This window comes from Alosa alosa, chromosome 12 (genome assembly GCF_017589495.1).
Source record: "Alosa alosa isolate M-15738 ecotype Scorff River chromosome 12, AALO_Geno_1.1, whole genome shotgun sequence".
In the NCBI taxonomy this organism is placed as follows: domain Eukaryota; kingdom Metazoa; phylum Chordata; class Actinopteri; order Clupeiformes; family Clupeidae; genus Alosa; species Alosa alosa.
In genome coordinates, this window is record NC_063200.1 from 13,890,190 (window position 1) to 13,915,940 (window position 25,751).

Genomic DNA, 25,751 nt, shown 5'->3' on the forward strand with positions numbered 1-25,751 from the left:
AACTGTACGTTCAAGCACTTTAACGCTGCACTCGGGGCTACTGGCTCAAGCACGTTAACCTCCCTCCCTCCCTCCCTAGCTCGCCCTCCCTCCTGACCTGCAGGGACGTCGCAGAGGGTGAACAGGCCGATCCGCACTTCCCCATTCACTGTCCACTTCTGTGTCTCGCAATTGGGGCTGCAGCTGTGGTTCATGAAGCGCGCTACGTTCCCCTTGGGTCCAGCATCGATCACCCGATCCTGCAGCATTACAGAGGGTCCACACACACACACACACACACACACACACACACACACACACACACGTGTCAAAGGCGCCGGAAATAATCTTTATAGTGATTACTAGAGCAATCTGGGAAAACCCTTCACATGGTGCAATTTTACCTGATGATTCTGATATTATCATAGCAACATCCAGAATTTTGGGAGAATGGTATCCAGGATTTTGCTAGGGGACAGTGTCTAGAATGTTGCCAGAATAGGATCAGAATCTTAAGTTGGTGAAATTTCACCAGAGAGGGTTGAAACGGAGCAAAAATCGAGGATTCATGAGTGCACCATGTGAAGGGTTTTCCTAGATTGTATCACATATTTCTTACAATGAGGACAACCTTTCTCTATCAGTTTACTATGTAGGAAGTAGGACACCTTCACTGTAAACTCTGGTTGCCTTAATTAAAGTGCCATATAAATGTTAATTGTTGTTCTTGGGTAAAAATATCCCACAAATATCATAATGTCAATATCAAATATCATACACTTCTCTCTGCAGTGCTGGCTGGGCAGGAAAGAGAAGCTGTCCATGGTGGGTTAGATTAGATTCTGAGTAAGTTTTATCTGCGACGCTACTCACTTCCTGGGAGGCTAAAAAAGAGACGCTACGCGCTTCCAGGAAGTGTAAGAAAGAGACGCTTGCCTTGGTGAGTGTGAGCATGTAAAAGTCGGTCACATGGTTCTCGTGGGCGTGGCGGATTCGCTGACGGCACTCCTCGGAGTCGATCAGCTCCCCGACATACTCCATCACAAAATCCCCCTGAACACACACACACACACACACACACACACATTATTATTTGAAGATTTGTCAGATACTGCCAGCAGCAGTAAGGAGTGCTGGTGGAACTACCCAACGAGCATCTAACTGAAATGCAGGCAAAACAAACACCAACCTTACAAACACCAACAGCAGCAGAATTAGCATTGACAAACCCTAGCATTGATAGCATGTTTAACTGGTGTCTTTAAGTATAAGTATATGGTATAAGTATATATTCTCTTTTGATCCCGTGAGGGAAATTTGGTCTCTGCATTTATCCCAATCCGTGAATTAGTGAAACACACTCAGCACACAGTGAACACACAGTGAGGTGAAGCACACACTAATCCCAGCAGTGAGCTGCCTGCAACAGCGGCGCTCGCTCGGGGAGCAGTGTGAGGTTAGGTGCCTTGCTTAAGGGCACTTCAGCCATGCCTACTGGTTGGGGTTTGAAGTGCCAGTGCCAACAATTAAATAATGTTCAAAATGCTCTCTGTAAAATTGCAGCCTCTTGTGCATGACTTAGCTGGGCAAACAAAGCTGTTCATACTTTGTTGTGAAGTGCTGGGAGGGAGAAGAGGGAAAGCAATTTAATGTATTAATATGCACAACAAGTTTCATGCTGTAATCTAGACCTGACATCAAAGTAAATATCTGTTTTATGTAGATTTCTACACTTTCAGCATTTACCATTAGGCTACTAACAAATAATTTTACCATTAGGCTACTAAAAATTAATTCCTGGGGTGAGCCTATTTACTATGTTAACCTAGCAACCTGTCTGTCTGTCTGTCTGTCTGTCTGTGTGTGTGTGTGTGTGTGTGTGTGTGTGTGTGTGTGTGTGTGTGTGTGTGTGTGTGTGTGTGTGTGTGTGTGTGTGTGTGTGTGTGTGTGTGTGTGCACGCGTGCGGTGCTTGAGGGAAGATGAGGGTGCATGCATGTGTGTATAAGAAGGGGTTCTTTTTTAGGCATACTGTCTTGCAATTGAACGTGAATAAGTTTACTACTTAAAAAACATCAAAGCTAAACATTATATCACGACATCGCTACAAATACAGTATTAAAATCAGCAAACATCAATGTAGGCTATAGGCTACGTAGATAGATGATAGATAGGCTAGATAGATTGATAGATTGCCTACTTTATTGAAGCTTGGTGAAACAGCATGGAGTGGATGTTTTCGGTTCAGATGCTTGTTCTTTTCCTTTTTGAGTATGTAATGATCCCAAAACTTTACTTGAAAACTTTAGACATTCTCTGCCATTTATGGACATCTTGACTCCGCCATCGCGCCAGCTAAATTCAGAATGTAGCCTATCACGATTCACACGCTAGTGGTGTGCTTACTGAACAACGGTCCGTGTGGAACAATCAGATCCCTGCATGTATAGTGCGTGTCATAGGAATTTAACGAGGCTTCGAGGCAGGGTTTTTGCCTCGAGTCATTTTTTTAATCAAGTTATTCGAGTAACTCGATGAATCGTTTCAGCCCTACACACAATGCAAAAACCAGTCCTATAAGCTGATAAAAAACATGCTGCAACACGACACACACACACACACACACACACACACACTCACACAGACTCCCACATTACAAACTCATCAAGGTAACACACACACAAACACACACCTTCTTGAGGTCCTGCTTGGTTTTGAGGCCCCAGCCGCGATCATGGGTCTTGATGACTTCAGTGACGGGGTAGTGGCGTCGGGAGAAGCTCTGGTTGTGGCAGCGGTCGGCGGCTGGGCAGACCTGCGGGTGGCACTCGTACTGCAGCATGCGGTTCAGGCACTGCGAGTCCTGGCTGCAGGGGCGCTCGTCTGACGGACGGCAGTTACAGCGCGGGATCTCAGACAGGTCGGCCACGTGGAGCTGCACCTTCCCCACCGGCTTGTTGGACTGGAGGGGGATAGAGAGGGTATAGGTTAGGGATCTCTGTGTGTGTACTACCTTGAGAAGTTGTGAGTGAGCGAGTGAGTTTGTAAGGTGGGGGTCTGTGTCTGTGTGTGTGTGTGTGTGTGTGTGTGTGTGTGTGTGTGAGCGAGTGAGTTTGTAAGGTGTGTGTGTGTGTGAGAGAGAGAGAGTGTGTGTGTGTGTGTGAGAGAGTGAGTGAGTGAGTGAGTGAGTTACCTTGATGAGTTTGTAAGGTGGGGGTCTTCGGGAGTTGCGCTCCTGTTCCAGGGCCTCTTTAGTTTCCCTCTGCGCTCTCAGCTCCTGAAACCTCCTGGCAGCTTCCTCAAGCGCTGAACACACACACACACACACACACAAAGTGCACAACACACACACAAACAAGCACACACACACACAACCACACAAGCGCACAAAACACACACGCATGCTCTTTACCTTCCATAGTATGGTGTAGAAGAGTACATGCAATAGGCTACATATATAAACTTGAACACAGATATGTACACACACACACTCAAAACATACGAGCAAATGTTTACACTGATCCTCACTAAGTTTATCACCATGTGAGGTTTCGGTCATGTGTGAACACACACGTGCCTTCACACACAGATTTTAGTTACACAAACACACTTCTCAACTGTTTAACAAACCGAATTACTTAAATTTAAAAAAAAAAAAAAAGAAAAAAAACGTTCTTGACAACATGTCCCAGGTGCAGCTGGCCTCACCTTTCTTGAAGGTCTTGTTGATGCCAACCTGGCCCTCGGCGTAGTTCCTGTCGCTCTCCACGTAGGGGAACACTCTGCCCTGGTTGCTCCAGTAGTAGTCGTGGGAACCGAAGAAGAAGACAGGGAAGTCGCCGACGTCATGCTTCAGCGTCTGGATGTTGGTCGGCACCAGACGGGGGTTGCAGATCTCAGCCGGCCACCACCTGCCCAGGAAGAACCGGGGAACAGTGCAGGGTTAGGGAAGGACCCACACCGGGGAACAGCAACGGGTTAGGGTAGAACCCGCATCAGAAAATAGCTAAGGGTTAGGCTAAAACCTGGGGGGCGCTGCCGCCACTGTTAAAAAATAATCTAGCGGAAACACTGTTAAAGGTGCTCTAAGCGATGTTACGCGATGTTTAAGCTGTTGCATACTACAAACATCCCCTCACCATCCTCTAACTGCCTGTGCCCTTAATACACTGTAAAAAAAAAAAACATGGTCTTTGTGGAAAACCCAGGCTCCAAAAACAGCAACAAAAACAATTTGGTCCAGCCTGGACCATAAAAATGTAGACTGTTCCAGCCAATCACCAACAAGATGTGCATTTAGGAGTTTAAATTGCACGGGAGGGAGAGGGGGGGAGGGAGTAGCGAGCTAGCTCTCCGTTTTGTTGGAACTTCAACAGAAGTGATGTTACCCAACATCGCTTAGAGCATTAGCATCTTTAACAGCCTGAATCCCACACTAAGCCCATGTTGTTGTTCACGCAGGTGCATGTCTGATTGCCCCTGTGTGTTACCAATGAGTGAGACTCACCGGTAGTTGCCCAGCTTGACCCAGACGATCTGCTTGTAGTGCGGCTTCTTGCCTGTTCTGCACTCACTGCAGAGCCACACCCCCTCGGGCATCTCCACATTCAGACACTCGGGGTGGAAGGCCGCCGGACAGCCCTCGCAACACAGCAGTCTTCCTCCTTATCACACACACACACACGCACACACACACGACACACACACAGGCACACGGCACAGGAGCACAAAGGGTTATTACGTGCAAGTCTTCGTCCAAACAGCAGGGGGCGACATTCTTCAAAACTTATCCCTCGGCAGGCAGACAGGCGTGGCAAGAGAGGAGGCACGAGGTTGTGAACTCTCTCGTTCCATAAATACTTCAGACAACCAAAAAGCAACTCTCTCAGGGTCCTCTCCTTCCTTCGCCACGCGCAGGCCTCCAAGAGAGGCCGAGAGTGGAGGAGCAAAGCACGTCTGTTTTCACAATCACCTAATACCTGCCACGACTGCTTCCTCTGCCACGCGTGGAAAAAATGACATGGTTTTTGGGCTCTGCCTCAGGATAAGTTTGGCTGAATGTGCCGTCGGGGGGGCAGGGATTGGTTGGTTTGGTTTGGTTAGGGGGGGACAAAGCCAAGTGCATGATGGGAGACGGGAGGCCGGAAATCACCACAGTTAAGTGCCACCATTCCAAAGCATGCGGGCTTCCCAGGGTGTGTGTGCAAGGTGTGTATGTGCAGAGTGTGTGTGTATGTGTCTATGTATATATGAAAATGGGGTGTTGATGTCAAGGGCAGTGAGCACTCACTGTCTCCCACCCAGAACCCACTCATCTAGGTACATTTTGGATGGCGTTCTCATACAGACTTACGATATGAATGACTGACCCGTGAATAAAACAGTAGTTACGAAGAGATCGTTTACCAGGTAAACAATTTTGTTTGCTCATCAATCCTTTTCAGACAGACCACCATTTTAACTTTAGTTTTCATTCGTCACATGCTTTGCCAATAATTTTTCAATCTGAATATGAACTGAAACACCATCCAAAACACACTAAAAGCCTAACTGCAGGACACACAGGGTTTGAGTTTGAGGATTCGAGTCGTACGATGACTAACGGAATCAGCGACAATCAGAAAAGCATTAGGTGAGAAATTGGAAGCACGAGCGAAGTCTCTATTTAGAGCAAGCTGGGAGACGAGTGTGTGCCTGTCTGTCTGTGTGTGTGTGTGTGTGTGTGTGTGTGTGTGTGTGTGTGTGTTGGGGGGGCCAAGCGTGGCGCAGAGAAGCAATTGCAGGATTACGGGGAAAGGCAGCAGAGACAGCGAGGACACGCACACATACCCACAAGCAGAGGAGCCCAAACACGGACTCACTCTGAAGCTATGTGTGTATGTGTAGGAGCGTGGCCTTTCAATGGCTGTGTGTGTGTGTGTGTGTCACTGTGTGTGTCATTGCACAGGTACCTAAATTGAGAACATTACTGCAAACTTTTGGTTGCAGGTTTTGCTACTGGAAGTTCAAATCAGAATCAAAATCGTCCAAACAGCCACTAACTCAGGAGACACACAGTGTGTGTGTGTGTGTGTGTGTGTTTGTTGGGGGTTGGTATCCAGATCAGCACCAGATCTGAACCAGTCAGGTGCCAGACAAGAATACCACAAACATAAACAAAAGCAAAACAAAGAGAAAAAACTTCAAGCACATAAATGATCGATCGAGCAAAAGCAGCAAAAAAGAGGGGTGCATTATGAAGCAGCAAACTGGAAAACATGAGTTTACCTTTGCCAATATTCTTTTGGGTAGCTGACGAAGAAGAAGGAATCATAGGTAATGTCATCAACTCAGCACGATTTGACTCAGTCAGAAGGAAGTGAGACTTAAAGGTATATGAGCTTAAAATGCGGTCAGTGAGGTCGTGCACTACAAGGCCTACACAGGACAAGACACACAGGAAGAGAGGTGAGATGCAGAGGGACACTACCCGTGATTACAGAGAACGAACACACACATTCGCGCACACACACACACACTCACGCACTCACACGGGCACAGACACACCACTCACGTCAAGACACACAGTTGAAAAAGAAATCAAAATCACAGAAACATAGACAAAGGAAAAGGAGGATGACTCGTGAAATGACGTGAGCGGTGTAGGCTTGGGGACCTTCTGCTGCTCCCAGGAGCTAGTGAGCATCATAGTGTATTTTACAATACTATAGCCTATTCATCATTTATGATTAGTGAGCATCATAGTGTATTTTACAATACTATAGCCTATTCATCATTTATGATTAGTGAGCATCATAGTGTATTTTATAACACTATAGCCTATTCATCATTTATGATTAGTGAGCATCATAGTGTATTTTACAATACTGTAGCCTATTCATCATTTATGATTAGTGAACATCATAGTGTATTTTACAACACTATAGCTTGTTCATCATTTATGATTAGTGAGCATCATAGTGTATTTTACAACACTATAGCCTATTCATGATATACGATTATTACGATGGCCTATACATCATGATTTTCCATACATTTTAGCATGTTGGTGCACTAGAGCTGTAAACTCTGTTTGCTCATGTAACTAGCAATATTAGCATTACTTAGAATAGTTAACTAGTGGTTGGTGAGTATTAATTAGGTTGATTCACCAAATATTACGGTACATCCAGTAAAGGATGCCATTTTGAATGAGAGTAAAAAAATACTGTGATGATTTAACTGATAAGATTACTCACCACCTGATTAAATATACCAAGTTCTTTCATATTTCAGGCTACAGATTAAATCATCCTGTGATCTGATCACACGAATGAAGCAATTCTTTGAAGCTAGTAGTAGAATTGTCATTGACATTTCTCAGTACACTTCAACGGCTATGAATACTGAGAAACACCCAGTACAGAGAAGTTTCCCATGCCCACGCCAACCTAAAAATGGCGTCACAACCAAGAGCTCTACAGTCCAATCAGATTATCTATTCTACAATCAACAACTACTGTGCAATCCAATCAGATCATCAACATCTACTTCTGAAGTCTACAATCAGGAAATCTATAAATAAATAAGATAGTCTGTTAAAAGCAATTACTGCAATTCAGAGCACTGGACAGATGTTTGATCAAAGGGTAACTGCTGCATTGCTATTGAAATTAGTGATGGCAATGTATCAGAAGAGTAAACAACCAGGAAAGAGAAAACAAACACAAACAACAACGACTGGATCTTGTAGGAGAGAAACAGGGAAGAAATTGAGGGTTAGTCTTAAACAAAAGTCAAGAATGACTGTCACATCTGCAGTGTATGTCTGAGGAGACAACAGAGCCACTGAGCTGTTATAGAGCGAGCGTTCTCCCTCTCTCTCTCTCTCACACACACACACACACACACACACACACACACACACACACACACACACACACACACACACACACACACACAGACAGAGTGAGCGGTGTTAGAGGACTACAGGAGATCTTCTCTATAAAAAGGGGGGGACAGGATGTGAGCACTAACACACACGTTAGCTTTGAGGTTAAGCACGAATAGCCCTACAAGTCACAACTCACAGGTTACTCTGCACGCACACACACACGCACACACACACACACACACCTACGCTTCTGCGCATCGCTTCGCAGAAGAGTGAGTGTTAGAAAGCAAAGTCTCTCAACTCCAAAACTGAACAAAAACCTAAGACTGCATCACTTAACAAGACTGCATCACTTAACAATCCCTTAATCACTATGCTGAGGTAGGGGACAAAAGGATTATTATATGGTTTATAATATGATACCATAATGACTGATGCAGACTATGCTACATTTGCTTACAACATAACCACGATAACCACTGATATGGCAGACCGCATGTGCACACACTAATGTACTTTATACTAAAGTAGTTATCTATAAAGCATGGCTTGATAAACACTTATTCTGTAAGGGCTTTAAAAGAATACTTGCACTGTAAGAGACATCTTTTAACAAACACGGGTGCTGTTGGTGAACGTGTGGGGGGGTGACAGTAGGGGGTGTTCTTACCTCGAGCACAGAGGAAACACCAGCCTACGTTTACCGGTGAGCAGAGGTGGCCGTTCCGCCGTGCGCTCGAGTGGTTGCTGCACACCATGAGGTGAGGAGTGACCATCACACAGCCGGCCGCCACACAGCCGTCTCCCGTGTGATAGGCCACCGGGCAGCGGAGGCAGCGCATCAGACGGCCTGGGGGGGTGAGAGATGAGGAGATGGAGAGAGATGAGGGGAAAGAGAGAACAAGAGAGAGGAGAAGAAGGAAATCAGAGAGTGAGGAAGGAGGAAATCAGAGAGGAGAGATGGAAGAGGGAGAGAGAGACATAAGGAGATGGAGAGAACAAGAGAGAGGAGGAAGGAGGAAATCAGAGAGGAGAGATGGAAGAGGGAGAGAGAGAGAGGGAGGGAGGGGGAGGGAGAGAGAGAGGGAGGGAGGGAGGGAGAGAGAGCGATAAGGAGATGGAGAGAACAAGAGAGAGGAGGAAGGAGGAAATCAGAGAGCTACATCAAGGCAGACATTCGTTTCAGAGAAAGGTATGCCTTTCCTGGTTTGAGAAGTTAGAAAACACATTACACATCACTACTTCCAAGAAACATGGAGAGGCCCTGGCCCTAAGAGCATGCCCACCTTTACTGCACCTCAGAGCATGCCCACCTGTCCTAGCAATAAGAGCATGCCCACCTGTCCTAGCAATAAGAGCATGCCCACCTTTACTGCCCCTCAGAGCATGCCCACCTTTACTGCCCCTCAGAGCATGCCCACCTTTACTGCCCCTCAGAGCATGCCCACCCGTGCTAGCTCCCAGAGCATGCCCACCTTTACTGCCCCTCAGAGCATGCCCACCTGTACTGCCCCTCAGAGCATGCCCACCTGTACTGCCCCTCAGAGCATGCCCACCTGTGCTGCCCCTCAGAGCATGCCCACCTGTGCTGCCCCTCAGAGCATGCCCACCTGTGCTGCCCCTCAGAGCATGCCCACCTGTGCTGCCCCTCAGAGCATGCCCACCTGTGCTGCCCCTCAGAGCATGCCCACCTGTACTAGCTCCCAGAGCATACCCACTTTTACTGCCCCTCAGAGCGTGCCCACCTGTACTGGCCTTCTGCAGGTCCCTCTCAAGACAGCAGGTGGCACAGCTGTGCTGGGGGCACTGCAGCCCGCGCGGGTCCACAGCGGTGCCCGGGTACTTCCTGGCACAGGCCTCGTGGTAGAAGCGGCCGCAGCCGGACACCGCACACCTCCGTACATCTCCCTCCGCCACCTTACAGGAGAAACACGCATGCGAACCTACAGCAGGGGAGCGAGAGAGAAAGAGAGGAAGAGAAAGACAGAGAGAGAGAGAGAAAGAGAGAGAGAGAGAGAGAGAGAGAGAGAGAGAGAGAGAGAGAGAAAGAGAGAGAGAGAGAGAGAGAAAGAAAGAAAGAAAAAGCAAGAGATGAGCCAACAGAAAGAGAGACAGAAAGTATAATTTAGCTTTATGATATTAAGAACAGAATCAAATATTCCATCTGTGATGTGGTTTCAATCTTCATACAACATAAAATGCAACACAACACAACAGAAAACAACACAACACAACACAGTACGTGAATGGGATTAGAATCGTTTTGCTCTATTGAGGCCTATTGAGGAATAATAAAGATGTCAGATGAACCAGAGGTCATCATGTTGCACATCAAAGGTCAGGCCCACCTGTTTTACACTCCTGGCAGATGGGCTCGCCGTCTGAGCCGGCCCCAAGGCATTCTGGGTGCAGGAGTCTGTTGCACTCGCCCTCACAGCACACCAGGGAGTCACCGAAGGACTCACATTTCTGCCGCGGACACACCACACACACAGAAACATCAGCAACAGCAGAAACTCATCAGAAACATCGGACTTGTCAGTAAACTCCCACCATCCCGGAGACAAACCAGCAACGAGCTCACGGCATCTGAAGGGCAACCTTAACAAGATTTGCTCTCGGAGTCCCCCTCTGGTTGAGAAGCGCAATAATAAACAAAACTAAATATGCGTCTTTCGCAACAAAGTAAGAACATAACTCTGACATAATCTAGATAGAGGGAATGCACCGATAGCAGTCTGTAGAAAAAGTTCTCAGAATTCCTGTAGCATAGCAGCTCTTTTGCGTTTCGATTTTTGCCCCCTACAGAGGGCTGCTCAGACAAGTGCCGTTCGTCATATTACGATGTTATGCATCATGAAAATGATTTTGGAAACATTATGTTAAGGTCAAAAAACTGTAAAGGGTGCCTTTAAGCACATCCTCACAACAACCCATACATGTCAAAAGCCCCCCAGAAGATCAAAATCCAAATCTTTTTGGATCCAAATACTAAAACACATTCCTAGAACCACCCATAAGCAGTAAACAATGTTAAGGTGCGAATATACGAGTGGAGTAAAGGGCATCTCTGGACACGCGGCTAGTGGCCAGTAAGGTGGCTGTTGAGAGGGGAGAGAGGAAGTGGTGATGGAGGCCCACCTGGCAGACGTTCTCCCTCTTGGACGAGCTGCCGCCCTGTCCAGACAGGTTGGAGTCCACCGACTGGGAGTCTGACCCGTCCGCATCCAGATTGGTGGGGCTGTCCGAGCGCTTCCCAAATCCCATCTGTTCCAGGACACACACACACACACACACACACACACAACCACGTGCAAACACACACACACACACGATTGTCAAGCTTTCTGTAATCGCACACTGTATTCTCCTTCTGATTTGACAACGCCTAGTGCACTGTGACGTGTGTCTGTGTCGTTTTGAGGCTGTGGACCAGACTATTTTCAGTTAAGCTTTTGAAAGCTGAGAAGAACAAATAGGACTGGATTGCTGACATCTCTCTGAATAGAAGGCCATCTCAGCTCAGCTTATCAGCATTGTTGGGAACAGACGGCGGCTTCGAGTCCGTTTGAACACTGGACTGATCTCTGATGCATCTCCGGTAGAAACGAGATGACGGTGAGGAGACATTTTGGAGAGTGGCGAAAGTAAAGCTGAGGCTCTCTAGACTGTGAGCGTTGCAACACAGGCCTATATTATGTAATACACAGAATCTTTCTTTACTTCCCCTATAGAGCCCAATCCCAATTCTCTGTCTTACCCCTTCACCTTAGTTTTGCGAGTTCACAGTTACAGAGATCTGGCCAGGTCAGAATGAGCGGAGTCTAGCCTACACCCTTGTGCAAAGACCTGAGAAAGAACTGATCTATTTGAATCCCTACTTAGTGTGTCACTTATCTTGTGACTTGTCGTTGTTGCCTTTTTTGCCTTTATTTCAATAGGACAGGGAGAGACTGATAGGAAGTGAGTGGGAGAGAGCGATGGGATAGGATTGGGAAATGACCCGGGGTCGCACTTGGGACCCGGGTCCCGGTGGGCACGTGGCCCTGAAAAAAGGTACGGGTGCTGTAACGTTAGCAAATTGCACCACAGCCACCCCGACTGCGTCTTTTTTACTTTCCTAGTGCAGTGGTTCTTAAACTGGGGGCGAATATTGGAGGGGTTGCGGAATTATTTGCAGTCTGGATTAAAAAGACATTTATCGAAAGGTTTTTATTCAAAGGCTGCCATTGACATAATGTCTTTCGTGTTGACATAACCTACCTATGAGAAGACATTTTCTGCCTCTGCTTCCAATGCCCATCTCACAACTTTTCGAAACCAAAGTCTGCCAGTTAGAGAGAAGGGGGTCGCAAGACTTGGCCCATGTTTTCTGAGGGGCGCCAGACAAAAAGTTTAAGAACAACTGTCCCAGTGTAAAAACACACCATCTCAGGGCGTCATCTCCCTTCTTCTGACAATGAACCTTGCATTTTGGATGAATGGACCCCAGTCTCATTCTTCATGTTTTGTTTTGCTTCATTTGCAAGAGAGTATACATGTATGTGCGTAAGAGTGTATGTGTGTTAAGTAAGTTAAGTTATACTGTATAGTCCTGTAAGAAGTTCCTATTGGAAATTTGTTCTCTGCATTTCACTGCAGTGCACTGTACTATACTACACTGTATAAGTCACTTCCTGTCTGCCATGACATCACATCCTGTGCATCCCATGTCGTACCTGTGGATCATTGAGTCCTCGCGAGTCAGAGTCGGACGTGTCACGGTAGAGCGAGCTCGCCATCTCCACGTCGGTCGACGCTCGACTGCGTTTCTTCAGCGGCTTGCAGGAGTCCGAGATCTCACTGGCTCCTGTGGGTGTGAGGGCGGGGCTTACTGGGTCACCGTGACCAATCAGCTGGCGGCTCAGAGAATCATTTCCCTGTGTACCTCTGCTCAGAGTGACGCTCTATAAGCCATCGCTTCTCTCTAAGTTACTCACTCTGCACCATGCAACTTGCCCAAGACATTATGCATCTGAAATGTGACATTCCAACTGGAGAAAATGTCCTGGGGTGCGTTTCCCAAAACCATAGTTGCTAACTAAGTTAGCAACTTTGTTGGTTGCAATGCAATTTCCCATTGCCAACCGTTAGCAACTATGGTTTTAGGAAACGCACCCCTGATTTTCACGCCTAAGAAGCTAACCTCTAAGCGCGATCCGCTAACACTGGATATTTAAAACGTCATTATTCAACCAACTAACTAGCTTAACTGTGTTAATATCGGGGTCATCATAGGTCATAAGTCATAGGGGCCTACAGCTGTCGGACAAACAGAATCAGCTCTTCAAAAGAGACAAAGAGGCAACATAATAATACAAAATAAATAATAACACACAATCACACATTACCTTTCTGGAACCCCGTCCTCAAATCCATCTGAGGTGCAGTCTCTGCCTACAGGGGAATGTTAAATAAACATTAAGGAGGAATCCGCTGGGGGGAAAAAACCCAATCCACTAGCTGCACCAAGACTGGCTTTACACCAGCGACCCTGTTGGGTGTGAGTAAGGAGCGGTCATGGTGAGAAGTAGGCCAAGTCACACAGCAAGGTCAGTTTTTGTCTGAGAAATCACGCATAGTAGCCATACACTGCAGGTCTCCGCTTTTAAGTGGTCAGAAGTACTAAAATAACACAAACAATGAAGGAAAAAAAATAGAATTAACGAGTTCTGTTCTCAGTAGTCCTCATTTTTTGTCTTTTATTCACCTGTGCTAATTGTGTGTGAGTTAAGGAGTTCTGTCAGCACTTTCCTTTGTTATGAGTGTCTAAGAAAGGCATTGCATAGCAGAATACAAGAAGTTTATTTTATTAAAAAATTAAAAACAAACACTGTCTGACACTACATTTCCCTCTTCAAAGATCTGTCACTGTGGTTCATGACTCTAAACTATGTGGAGGATTCTTATATGTTTCAGTCATAACTCAACAGTTTGACCTGACTGAGGACTTGGACTGAGGACGGCGTGGTTTGATTCACAACCCCTCTGTTGAGGTAAAAGCTACAACAGGTCATGACTTCAAAACTCCCAGTAGTCATGGAATAGCTATTTTTAGCCGCAGTGGCAATGTGAATGGAAGATTTTTAAAGCAGCCTGTTAATCATTGACTAAGAATGGCTTCTTTAACACAGTCACTGACTCCATTAAAACATTCTCTGTCTGACACACACACACACACACACACACACTTTCCGGCCAGCTGGTGTGCTGCATGTCTCTGCATCCTAGAGCCTGTGTGTGTGTGTGTGTGTGTCTGTATGTGTATGTCTGTATGTGTGTGAGTGTGAGTGTGTGTTGAGAGGGATGCTGTACCTTTGTGGGAACATGAGGATGTGAAGAGTAATTAACTGGTGCTAACCGCTTGGTGCAGCTTGGTGGTTCTAAAGTTTTGCTAGTTAGACAACGACATAGGCGTCCATCTTTAGCCTGAATCTATAAAGCACTATTATAGATATGGGGATACAGGAAAAATTACAAGAAGATTTATTTGTGCTTTATGAAGCATTTATAATCATTTCTGAAAATTCAATAATGATTGAGACTGAGGTTTTTATATGATGGAGTCTGAAGATGTACGAGTAGTTGGTAACACTTTATTTGACAGTATCGACATAAGAGTGACATGACACCGTCATGACACATGAACCCTAACCCTAATCTCTAACTTTAACCCTAATCCTACCCCTAACTTGTTATGATAAAAAGACGAATGACACTTAATAACAGAAGCGTGATGTCATAAACCTTTATGCCTTGTTTATGACATGTTCATGACAGTGTCATGTCACTCTTATGTCGATACTGTCAAGTAAAGTGTAATCAAGTAGTTTTTACCTGATGTTAAAGACTGAGATAGACAGGTTTCTTACAGGTGGGTCTGAATGTTCAGGAATGTTTTTTTTTACCCTTTGACCTTCTCTTTGGGATCGGCCCACACACTTCCTTACCTGAATTACTCACACACCTACGCCTGCAGTTTCCTCCAGTGACTCATGCTGCACACACACACACACACACGTGTGTTTTAAGAGGTGCAACACACCCAACAAACCACAGACACACACAAAAAACAATTACCACCAACATCACTTCAAGCATACTTACAAATCACTCTCATATAAACATGCAACATCCACTCCCATTATCCAAAACAAGATCACAAGCCCAGTTTCTTCCCTGTCAGCAGACAGACAGAAGTCATCTAACCTGACTTTGGACAAACTCTGCTAAGGCCTGATTCTCTGAGCTCTTCATGCATTTTACATGCAGACGTAAGATGAAGGCACTTTGATGCATGTCTTAATCATGCAGTGATCAAGTTTCCCGAGCACGCAACTGCAACAGTGCAACTCTGCTCTGCTCAGTGGTGTGTGTGTGTGTGTACCTGAGGAGTGCTTGGTATGTGTGTGTGTGTGTGTGTGTGTACCTGAGGAGTGTTCAGTGGTGTGTGTGTGTGTACCTGTGGAGTGCTTGGTGTGTGTGTGTGTACCTGAGGAGTGCTCAGTGGTGTGTGTGTACCTGAGGAGTGCTTGGTGTGTGTGTGTGTGTGTGTGTGTGTACCTGAGGAGTGCTTGGTGTGTGTGTGTGTGTATGTACCTGAGGAGTGCTTGGTGTGTGTGTGTGTGTGTGTGTGTGTGTATATATACCTGATGAGTGCTTGGTGTGTGTGTATGTGTATGGTGTGTATGTACCTGAGGAGTGCTTGGTGTGTGTGTGTGTGTGTGTGTGTGTATACGTGTATGTACCTGAGGAGTGCTTGGTGTGTGTGTGTGTGTGTGTGTGTGTGTGTGTACCTGAGGAGTGCTTGGTATGTGTGTGTGTGTGTGTGTGTGTACCTGATGAGTGCTTGGTGTGTGTGTGTGTGTGTGTGTGTGTGTGTACCTGATGAGTGCTTGGTGTGTGTGTGTGTGTGTGTGTGTGTGTATACGTGTATGTACCTGAGGAGTGCTTGGTGTGTGTGTGTGTGTGTGTGTGTGTGTGTGTGTGTGTACCTGATGAGTGCTTGGTGTGTGTGTGTGTGTATATATGTACCTGAGGAGTGCTTGTGTGTGTGTATGTACCTGAGGAGTGCTTGTGTGTGTGTGTGTACCTGATGAGTGCTTGTGTGTGTGTGTGTGTACCTGATGAGTGCTTGGTGTGTGTGTGTGTACCTGATGAGTGCTTGGTGTGTGTGTGTGTGTGTGTGTACACCTGATGAGTGCTTGTGTGTGTGTGTGTGTGTGTGTGTGTGTGTGTGTGTGTGTACACCTGATGAGTGCTTGTGTGTGTGTGTGTGTGTGTGTGTGTGTGTACCTGAGGAGTGCTTGGTGTGTGTGTGTGTATGTACCTGAGGAGTGCTTGTGTGTGTGTGTGTGTATGTACCTGAGGAGTGCTTGGTGTGTGTGTGTGTATGTACCTGAGGAGTGCTTGGTGTGTGTGTGTGTGTGTGTGTGTGTGTGTGTGTGTGTGTGTGTGTGTGTGTGTGTGTGTGTGTGTGTATGTACCTGAGGAGTGCTTGGTGTGTGTGTGTATGTACCTGAGGAGTGCTTGGTGTGTGTGTGTGTGTGTGTGTGTGTGTGTGTGTGTGTGTGTATGTGTATGTACCTGAGGAGTGCTTGGTGTGTGTGTGTGTGTGTGTACTGAGGAGTGCTTGGTGTGTGTGTGTGTGTGTGTGTGTGTGTGTGTGTGTGTGTGTGTGTGTACACCTGATGAGTGCTTGGTGTGTGTGTGTGTGTGTGTGTGTGTGTGTGTATGTACCTGAGGAGTGCTTGTGTGTGTGTGTATGTACCTGAGGAGTGCTTGTGTGTGTGTATGTACCTGAGGAGTGCTTGGTGTGTGTGTGTGTGTGTGTGTGTGTGTGTGTGTATACCTGAGGAGTGCTTGGTGTGTGTGTGTATGTACCTGAGGAGTGCTTGGTGTGTGTGTGTGTGTGTGTGTGTGTGTGTGTGTGTGTGTGTGTGTGTGTGTATGGTGTATGTACCTGAGGAGTGCTTGGTGTGTGTGTGTGTGTGTGTGTGTGTGTGTGTGTGTGTGTGTGTGTACCTGAGGAGTGCTTGGTGTGTGTGTGTGTACCTGAGGAGTGCTCAGGGTCGTAAAAGCGCCACGCTCTCCTGGTTACGGGTCCACCACAGGACGCCCTCTCCTCTTCACTGGACAGAATCTCACTTTGCCTGGAGCCTAAGAGAAGCTTCCAGAGCGAACACCACACACACACAAAATTGTCAGCCCCAACACACACACACACACACACACACACACACACACACACACACACACCTTGTCAACACAATAAACATTAGCCCTGGGAGAGAAATGAAACCACCGATGGTGTAATGTTTTTGTCTGACGGTTCCAGCTACTCTCTGAGCATAATATAGCTCATCTCCACAAATTCTCAACCTCCACAACAAACAAAACTGCACCTCACCTCCACAAACACTCTCTTATCCATCCACATCAACCCACAACAGACTGACTTCAATGGATTCAAATTGATCAACAGGCCTTCAAAACTACAGTATATACTGTAGGCAAAGAGCACCAAAGGTGTGTCCCAGCAGTGTTTCCCATACTTATTTGTGGCGGCCCACCACAATATCAACATTGACCACCACACAATGATTTTCCAGGTACTAAATTGTACTAAATTGTGCTTAAATCTGGTTAGCATCATTTTAGTAACTACTGTTGAAGCTAATTTGTTAAAAAACTATTGCATCTGCTAGTTTGCAACCACCACAAATGGTATTCAATTTATCTGGGAAACACTTGACCACACACACACACACACACACACTTTGGCCCAGTGTGCCCCCCTCACCTCTGGAGAGGGCATCTGCTCTCCGCGCCTCCCCTCTTCCTCCTCCTCCTCTTCCTCCTCCTCCTTGTCGACCTGCTTGGGCGGCAGCAGCAGTTTTTCTTTGGGCAACTGCCAGTCGCACTTGATGATCTCCACGTTGAGCTTCTTCATGGTGATGGACAGCGGAAGCAGCTTCCGGGCCGCTGCCGTTTTCCACGCCGTCTTGACCGGTGCCGGGGACGACGACGACGAGGAGGACGCCGCGGTCACCCCCGAGGCCGTCGCCGGGCTGCTCCCGCTCTGGGGGTGCGAGACGTCCCGCCCGGGAGAGCCCCTGAGGCGCGGGCCGCGTCGCACGCCAGACTCAGTCTCCTCCTCTTCGTTATCTTCCTCCTCTTCGTCCTCCTCTTCCTCCTCGTCCCCATCGCTGCGCCGGCGGCTAGGGGAGGACTGCTCCTCTCCGCTGGTCATGCTGCACTGCCTGCGGGGCTGCTGTCGCCGAGGGCCTCCCCCTGCGCCTCCTGCTCCTCCTGCACCTCCTCCCGCCTCCTCCTCTCGCCCACGGTCCGGCCAGGAGCCGCCCGGACCTTGCGTTCCGGTTTGCCGACCTTTCGCGGTCGGCCGGTGGAGGCGGATGCGGATGTGGATGCGGAGGCAGAGCCCGCGGTGCCGGGCGGCGTTCCGCCGGGCTCCTTGTCCACGTAGATGAAGGTGTAGTTCTCGTTGCGCTCCTCGTTGGTCATCAACAGGGCCGCCTCTGCGTGGCCGACGCCCACCTCCCACTGGGTACGCTCCCGCTGGGACTGAGGCTTCAACAGCTGGAGAGAGAGACGGGGGGAGGAGGAAGCGAGCGAGCGAGAGGTTAGAGTGATAGTTAGCATCAATACCATTTGTAATATTAAAGGAGAATAACCGAGATTTTTCACATAGATCTCTGTTTCCTGACATCGCCGAGTACTGTCAATACAGAAAAAAACTAAAACAATCCGTTCTACCTAGCTTGAATTGCTGCAGCCAGGCAGCTACAGTGCTACACTCTGGGGGCATGAGCAACTCGAGCAAGGTAGAACCGATTGTTTTCAGGGTTTTTTTCATACCAACAGTACTCGGTGACCTTGAGAAACAGAGATCTAGTGTATGTGAAAAATCGCCAGAATTCTCCTTTAATAGTTAATATGCATAGTGTTTATATGGCCACTGGTCGCTTAGTGGATAAGGAGCTGGGCTAGCGAGTGGTAGCCAGAGATGCGAGGGTTCAACTACCGGCTGCCACCGTCGTGCCTCTGAGCAAGGCACTTAACCCTGTGTTGCTTTGGGTAAACTGGTCCTTCTTAGAAGATTATCAGAATCAGTTTTTTTATTGGCCAAGTATACTTACATAAAAAAGGAATTTGACTTCGGTAGATGTTAAACTCTGTATACTTAACAAATAGACATCTAGTAGTAAAAATAGACATGTAGTAGTACAAATAGACATCTAGTAGTACAAATAGACATCTAGTAGTACAAATAGACATGTAGTAGTAAAACATTCAATAGACTATAGTAATAGACACATACTGTACCTTTATTAACTACTACTGTGTTGCTTTGGGTAAACTGGCCCTTCTAAGATTATGTAAGTCACTTTGGATAAAAAGTGTCAGCCAAATGATTTGGTAAAACTAAAATTGTTTCTGCATGCCTGTTTGTGTGTCTTTAAGCGTACTAGATGCACGCCACATTTTAATATGTAATATGCAGTTATTACATATAGATATGCCCCATGGTAGTCTTATCTGTTACCTTAACAGCTATAGGAAGATATTTTCAGTGGCATCTGCGTTTTCAATTTCTTTATGATCAAGACAACATCCACCTAAACCCAAAGATGTTAAAGCGCTTCCGATGATTCAGGCATGTATTTGGACACCACGTGGTCTCGTCTGTACCTTCTGTCTCTCGATGGGGTTGGTGCTCTTGCGGAGCGTATCCGCCTGAAGCTCCTCGAACTGGGCCTGGCCCTGGTACTGGACCACCCTCTTCTCGTGGATCCAGGCCCGCTCCGGAACACTGCCGAAGAACTGCACGTGGTACTCCCGATGACCTGAGGGAACAGCAGCAGCAGCAGTCTTAATGAGAAAACAGAAACTCACACACTCCCGAGTTTCAAGCTCAATTTCTTTCTTTATTTATTGAAAGCCAAGTCCACAGACTGATGTGTTTCTGCCTTGTGCCATCTTCAGTGTCTTACGAACAGCACAGTCTTACAGCAACCCAGCCTGTAGGACACTTACAACTCACACAGTCAACACAGGGGTAGCACTTCTGCATGAAAGTAGCAGAGAAAGAAAATGTTTGTCGTCATGTTGCAATCAATTTCATACAATTGAAAATCAATTGTAGGAGGCTGTAGGACGCAACACAAGTATCTCCAACAAGATTACTCTGCATAAGCTAAGCCAGAGTGTGCGTGAACCGAGCAGGGGTAACACTGGCAAGTTCCGCAACACTACAGTTCCGCCCAGTCTCCAGCCCCAGGGAAAATTCAAAAGAGAGTATTCTGATTCAAATCTGACTAGTCACCCAGCAATGACAAATAATCTGAGGGACATTTGATTAGGGCACCCTCCAAAATATAAAGCCAAACATTTTGCTCCCTCTTTCCCCACCCCACTCTCTCTCCTTTCTGACTTACTATCAGTCTATCAGTCCTCATCATCATCTTCCTAGTTCTACACTACATTCTCTTCCATTGCCTCTCTTTTATGTCTACCTTATTTTTGCTTTGCAAGCACTTGTATTCTCTTCAGGGTAATTATTATAGCAGAAAATTATTATAGCAGCTATTGCTATAACTGTGCAACACACTCATCATCACCATCAGTAAATTCACTGCAATAGCTGCGCTAAACTGGAAGAGCGTTGGGGTGGCTTGCTGGTGTCAAGGGCTGGAAGATCGATCAATTTTTAATTGAAATCGCAACTTGAACTAATGCAATTAGCAAATGGTGATGGCGGTCATTAATTGTGCAGCTCACAACTCTGATTATTTAGGAGTACTCTGCTACTTCCTGAGACAACACAATGAATGTGTGCCAAAATTTTAACCCTTAAAGGTGTAGGTTTTTGAAGTTCCGCAACAATTGAAGGTTCTAAAATTCTATGTTGAATTCAATGAACCCAGATATTCGTTAGAACGTTCATTTCTCAACATTCCCGTCACGTACTCCTTTAAGGGTTAAAAAGCAACATAGGCAGCAGTACAATGAATGTACACAATAAAGGCAGAAATAGTGCTGGTCTAGCCGAAGAAGTATGATTTCAGAGTGTTTTTTAAAATTCTGATTTTGTTTTTTTCAAGTCAAGCATCATATTGTAAATTTTGAACTGAAACTTGACTTTAAAAAATGTAATTAAATAGAATAGAAGAATCCACTCATCTTTCATCTTTGGCCTTACGGACACCTGAGGTGCATTCAAATTCGGCAAACATTGACGAACGTTTGTGGCGAACATGTTTTCTCTGAACAGTTTAATTTGAACGATTTGGTGTTAACATTCCATTGTAACGGTAATTGCATTGCTACCTTCATCAAGCTCCCATCCAGCTCCACTGAATGTTCGCAGAAAACTACGCCTTTAGACTGTTTGCGAGTGTTTGCAAACGTTTGCCAAAAACTCAAGGCTTACTCAATTTGAATGCACCTCTGGTACATACACAAGGCTTAACAATTAATAACAACCATGTATCTACAAAGCTCCATACACCATGTTATACACAATATTGGCTGGTGCCTCACCTCGCGTGTTGATGCGCGTGTGGACCTTGATCTGGGGATCGCAGGACACCATACAGGGCCACCAGGGGTAGGTGCCCACCTTGGCCCACACCAAGTCCCCGATATCAAACTCCTTACAGCAGCCCGTGCCAGTGATGACAGTGGGAAAGTGCTTCTCAATCTGCTTAAACAGGATAAACACACACACACACACACAGGCTTGTCAATATAGCTTATGGTGATTAGCCAAAGCCTCACGGTCTTAAAGGACTTAAAGCGCTACACCTAGGTGCATCTGCGGACAGCGAGAAAGGAAGCCAGCACAGTCTTAGAGACGCAGAGGAAGTGTCAAATGCAGTAGCAATGAACAATAATCAGGAAAGCACTGCAGATATAAACAAAAAATGCTCAATTGTCACCAGTTAATGTGACATAATGCAATAACTGCACGTAGATTGTGGCATTGTGGCTGCAGTAGTAAGCTCTTCAGCTTATAGCTGCACATGTAACTGAATGAGTGGGAGCAGGTAAACTCCTGTTTGAAAAACGACAGCCACGGTCCCATTTCCACTCATTGTGGCATAAACAAAGCAGCACACAGAAGTGAACTGCATCAAAGAGAAGCTCATTACACAGCCTTCAGATCACCTCTGGACAGCAGAGCCTCCTGGTGCTTGCTTAAAACTAAAATCCCTAACTTTGAAGAGAAAAGTGAGAAGAAAACTAACTTTCTGTTCCTTCGCCTCTGCTTTGGGGCTTCTGATAATCCGCGCCAGCGGTTCGTCCTTTGATGCGACGACGCGTCTCTCCAGAGGGGGAGTGGAGACGGTCACCTCGGGGCCTCCTACCCTCCCTCCTCCTCCTACCGCTGCCTTGGTGAACGGCGGGGGCTCGTGCTCGGAGTGGAGGCTCTGCCGCCCGCTCCTCCGTTTCCTCTTCTCCTTCTTCTGCTCGTGGCGTCGGCGCGAGGCCTCCCCCGCCTGGAACTCCTGCAGCAGGTCGCCGCACAGCGCTGACTCGAAGAGCTCGCGCCCGTTCTGGTACGTCTTGATGATCTTGAGCTTGATCTCGGGAGAGTTGGTCTTTTTGGGAAGGACGATGCCGGGCTGGAGAGGACTGGAGTCGGCGGATCCACCACCACCGCCACCGCTGCTGCTGCAGCTGCTGTCGTGGGTGGAGAGGAGAGGGGGAGAGGAGGGCATCTGCAAGGGGGGAGGTGGGGGGCAAGACGGGAGTCATGAGAGGTGGAGGGGGTGGATGGTGGTGGGGTGGTGGTGGTGCTGCTGCTGCTGGGTGGGCATCAGAGGCACGTTCTGGGTGTGATGAAGGTGAGGGTGAGGATGAGGATGAGGATGGTGGTGATGTTGGGGCTGGTGGTGATGAAGGCTCAGGTGGGGAGGGGGAGGGGGCGGTGGAGGCGAGGAGAGGTGTGTCGGGGGTTTCTCCTGCACCACCGGCGGTCTAAGGACCGTCGTCCCTTCCCCGAGCAGCATGCTGTGCTCGCTGTAGCCGCGGATTGCACCGTAACCATTGGCCGAGCCGTTAGGGAACTGCGAGTACAACGCAAACTTGGCCTGGGGGTCGTACGCACTCACGGCAGCTGGGTAGCCGTTGCCGACCACCGGCACGTCTTCGGGAGGGTAGGTGAAGCCGGGCTCCAGGGCCGCCTCGTAGGAGGGGGGGCCGCTGGCGTCGTCGCCAGGGTCGCTGACGGCATCGTACACGTCCTCCTGACGGATGTTGGCGGAGTCAATGAGCTGGGGGGGTTGCTGAATTGTGTTTCCCATGATCCGTTGCATGAAAGAAAAGGAGAAATCCATTGTTCTGCTCCAGCATCCTTAGGTTTCCCTTTTTCGTACAGGGCCTGAAAGGGACACAGACACACACACACACACAAACGAGAGCATTAACTCACTCTAAATGCAGACATCACATCTCAAACAGGAATATGTTCATAACAGATATTCTTCCTTTCCTAAAGGAAAGATGATAGGAGGTGGTTTTCAATGTACAGTAACATTGGAACAAGCTTCAAAATTCTGTTGCACAATACAAAATCCTGTGTACAAAAAGTCCTTTCGACATGTAGGCCTACTCTCAATCCATCAACTACCAAAAAGCTGGCTGGTTGTGAGTTTTCCATGTCTTATCAGCATTAAGTCTAATGTTGGGGCCAGAAAAGTAGATACTATGAACAAACAATACAACAATTCTCAGGATCCTTATCTACGTTATGATGTAACTTCAGTGTAATGCATGTTTTGTGTTGTTTAGGCCCATTTCATTTGTAGCATATGGGTCGATAGGCCATCGTTACTGTGACATCAACTTTATTAATCAAAGTTAATTAAGAATAGAACAAAGTTTTTTTTTACAAATGAATTAAGTTTTAATCAATCACGACGTCTTGTGAGAGTTGTGTAAAGTGCCACAGTGGTGGGGTTTCTTGATTAATATCCCTGTCTGTTCTTAAATACGCACACGGCCCTTATCACGTTGTTTAAACTTTTGCACGGACTAGTGCTAGAAGCATTATCTTCAAATTGCCCAACGCTATTGAGTTAGCTAGCCAGCTAACAAGCTAGGTTTAACCTAATCAAAGCAAGATCATGATAACATCCTCTGTACTGCTGAATATGTAGCTAAATTATTACAACCACGAAAAAACCACGAACGATCATGGTGTTGGTGGTGTTCGTGAAAAATTACAGTGTGGAATATATGTGCTTAATAAGGCGATGGACGCAGCTGTATTGGGACAAACTTGGTACCCGGTTGCCTTTGATATCTTGAGGGATGCTAAATGGATCTACTGCTAGCTAGCTATCGATTGCTACCCCTGCATAACAACAGTGACTTCAACACTACCCAATCGGGGCAGGTGATAAAACACAAGCATTTCTGTACACCATTCGAAATAAATGGCACCAACATAATTGTTTCTGATTTTGACTGATGAAATAAGGCTAGTTCCTTGATAACGCATGATGCGGATGACCAAAACCATAACGCCAAAACACGAACATATCTGCCAATATGGCTGCCATTGCCCCTTTAAATCAAATTGGCTAGATTACATTTCTACCACTCGTTATATCGAGGAAAAGGAAAGCCAGAAAATATGAACTCTGCTGTACAAAGCGTAAATCGCTTTCCCCTGCGCTGCAAACCGTAATGAAATGCATACGCTATTCGAAAAGCAAGGAAATAACAATAGAATGAAAACGTCTGTACCTTCAGCGTGTTCCATTCTAAACAAATGCCAAATATTAGATCCCTGCTTCTGTTCACACAAATGCACTATCATAGAACGATTTCAAGAAAGCAGCGATAATGTGCTTCGTCGTTTCTCAACTCTCCGACGGTAATGTTTTTTTTGAACGGGGACTACACGCTCTGTCCGATCTTGGTCTCCATAGTAGCTAGTATTGTAGCCGTAGATTCGGGAGAGGCCCGGTTTTTTTGCAGGATGCAAGACCGACCTGGGGAAATTTGGCTCCTATATATTTTATTCTAGCTATCTCCCTCCCTCTAGCTGTAACAAAAGCGCCCTGCTTGGGCCTGTCTTCTCTCAGCGCCAAAACCAAGTCGCCCCCATTGGTTGCAGTGATGAATGTCTAAAGCATGTTGGGATGAGTAGTTTTTAATGATGATAACGTTATTGTCTTCAAATAATACATTTGCAGCGGATGATTTCTTAGAAATGAGTGAACAGAGACTGCGATGTCAAGGTATCATCAACTACATTAAATAAGTGAGGTAGGATGTATGAAAAGAAAATCATATTGAGTGCATGTGGGCTTCAAGAAACGCATACTTGTTATGCAGCAGATGTGTGATGAAATGAAACTGCGTAGCCACGCTTCTCCTTTGACAGTTGATAAGCCAATTGACAGTAAACATCCAGCTTGTGCATAAGACGTAGACCCTGCCCCGATGATTAGGCCCTAGTTAAAACTCACACATTTCTTATTAAACGCATCCATGCATAATCCAAACAGCTATAGCATAATAAACAGTTACCTTGACAAATAGAAATTGAAGAGATGTCAGAGTTGCTGAGCCATGAACATATAGTAGCCTATGCAGCACATAGGCTACTCTTACTTTTCCAATTTCATAATATGAAGGGTAGATCCTATAGCCCAAATCAAATGGCTTGAACATGACTGACAGACTTTTCTCAGTTGCTTTGGTGCATCTCTCAGATCATAATGGAAATTCTCAAAACTGCTTGTCATATATCATCTTATCACATGTCAAAGCAAATGCATGAATTTCTCCCAACCTTGAACAAACAGCAAGTGCTTTAGTAGCCCA

At 46.5% G+C, this 25,751-nt stretch overlaps 1 protein-coding gene across 1 annotated transcript in view; it reads right to left on the minus strand.

Annotated features, from left to right (window-relative positions):
- The window catches only part of nsd3 (nuclear receptor binding SET domain protein 3), a 33,149-nt gene extending 8,161 nt beyond the window's left edge, over nt 1–24,988 (minus strand). Inside the window, 20 exon segments of the mRNA XM_048259357.1 lie at nt 98–239; nt 916–1,032; nt 2,670–2,939; nt 3,171–3,283; nt 3,686–3,888; nt 4,485–4,641; nt 6,245–6,394; nt 8,521–8,700; nt 9,596–9,793; nt 10,199–10,319; nt 10,992–11,117; nt 12,569–12,699; nt 13,241–13,286; nt 14,205–14,318; nt 17,692–18,230; nt 18,233–18,488; nt 19,602–19,756; nt 21,453–21,612; nt 22,160–23,295; nt 24,666–24,988. Coding sequence (XP_048115314.1) covers nt 98–239; nt 916–1,032; nt 2,670–2,939; nt 3,171–3,283; nt 3,686–3,888; nt 4,485–4,641; nt 6,245–6,394; nt 8,521–8,700; nt 9,596–9,793; nt 10,199–10,319; nt 10,992–11,117; nt 12,569–12,699; nt 13,241–13,286; nt 14,205–14,318; nt 17,692–18,230; nt 18,233–18,488; nt 19,602–19,756; nt 21,453–21,612; nt 22,160–23,251 — 4,270 coding nt within the window. The 5' untranslated portion in view covers nt 23,252–23,295; nt 24,666–24,988.
- Between the last annotated feature and the right edge of the window lie 763 nt (nt 24,989–25,751).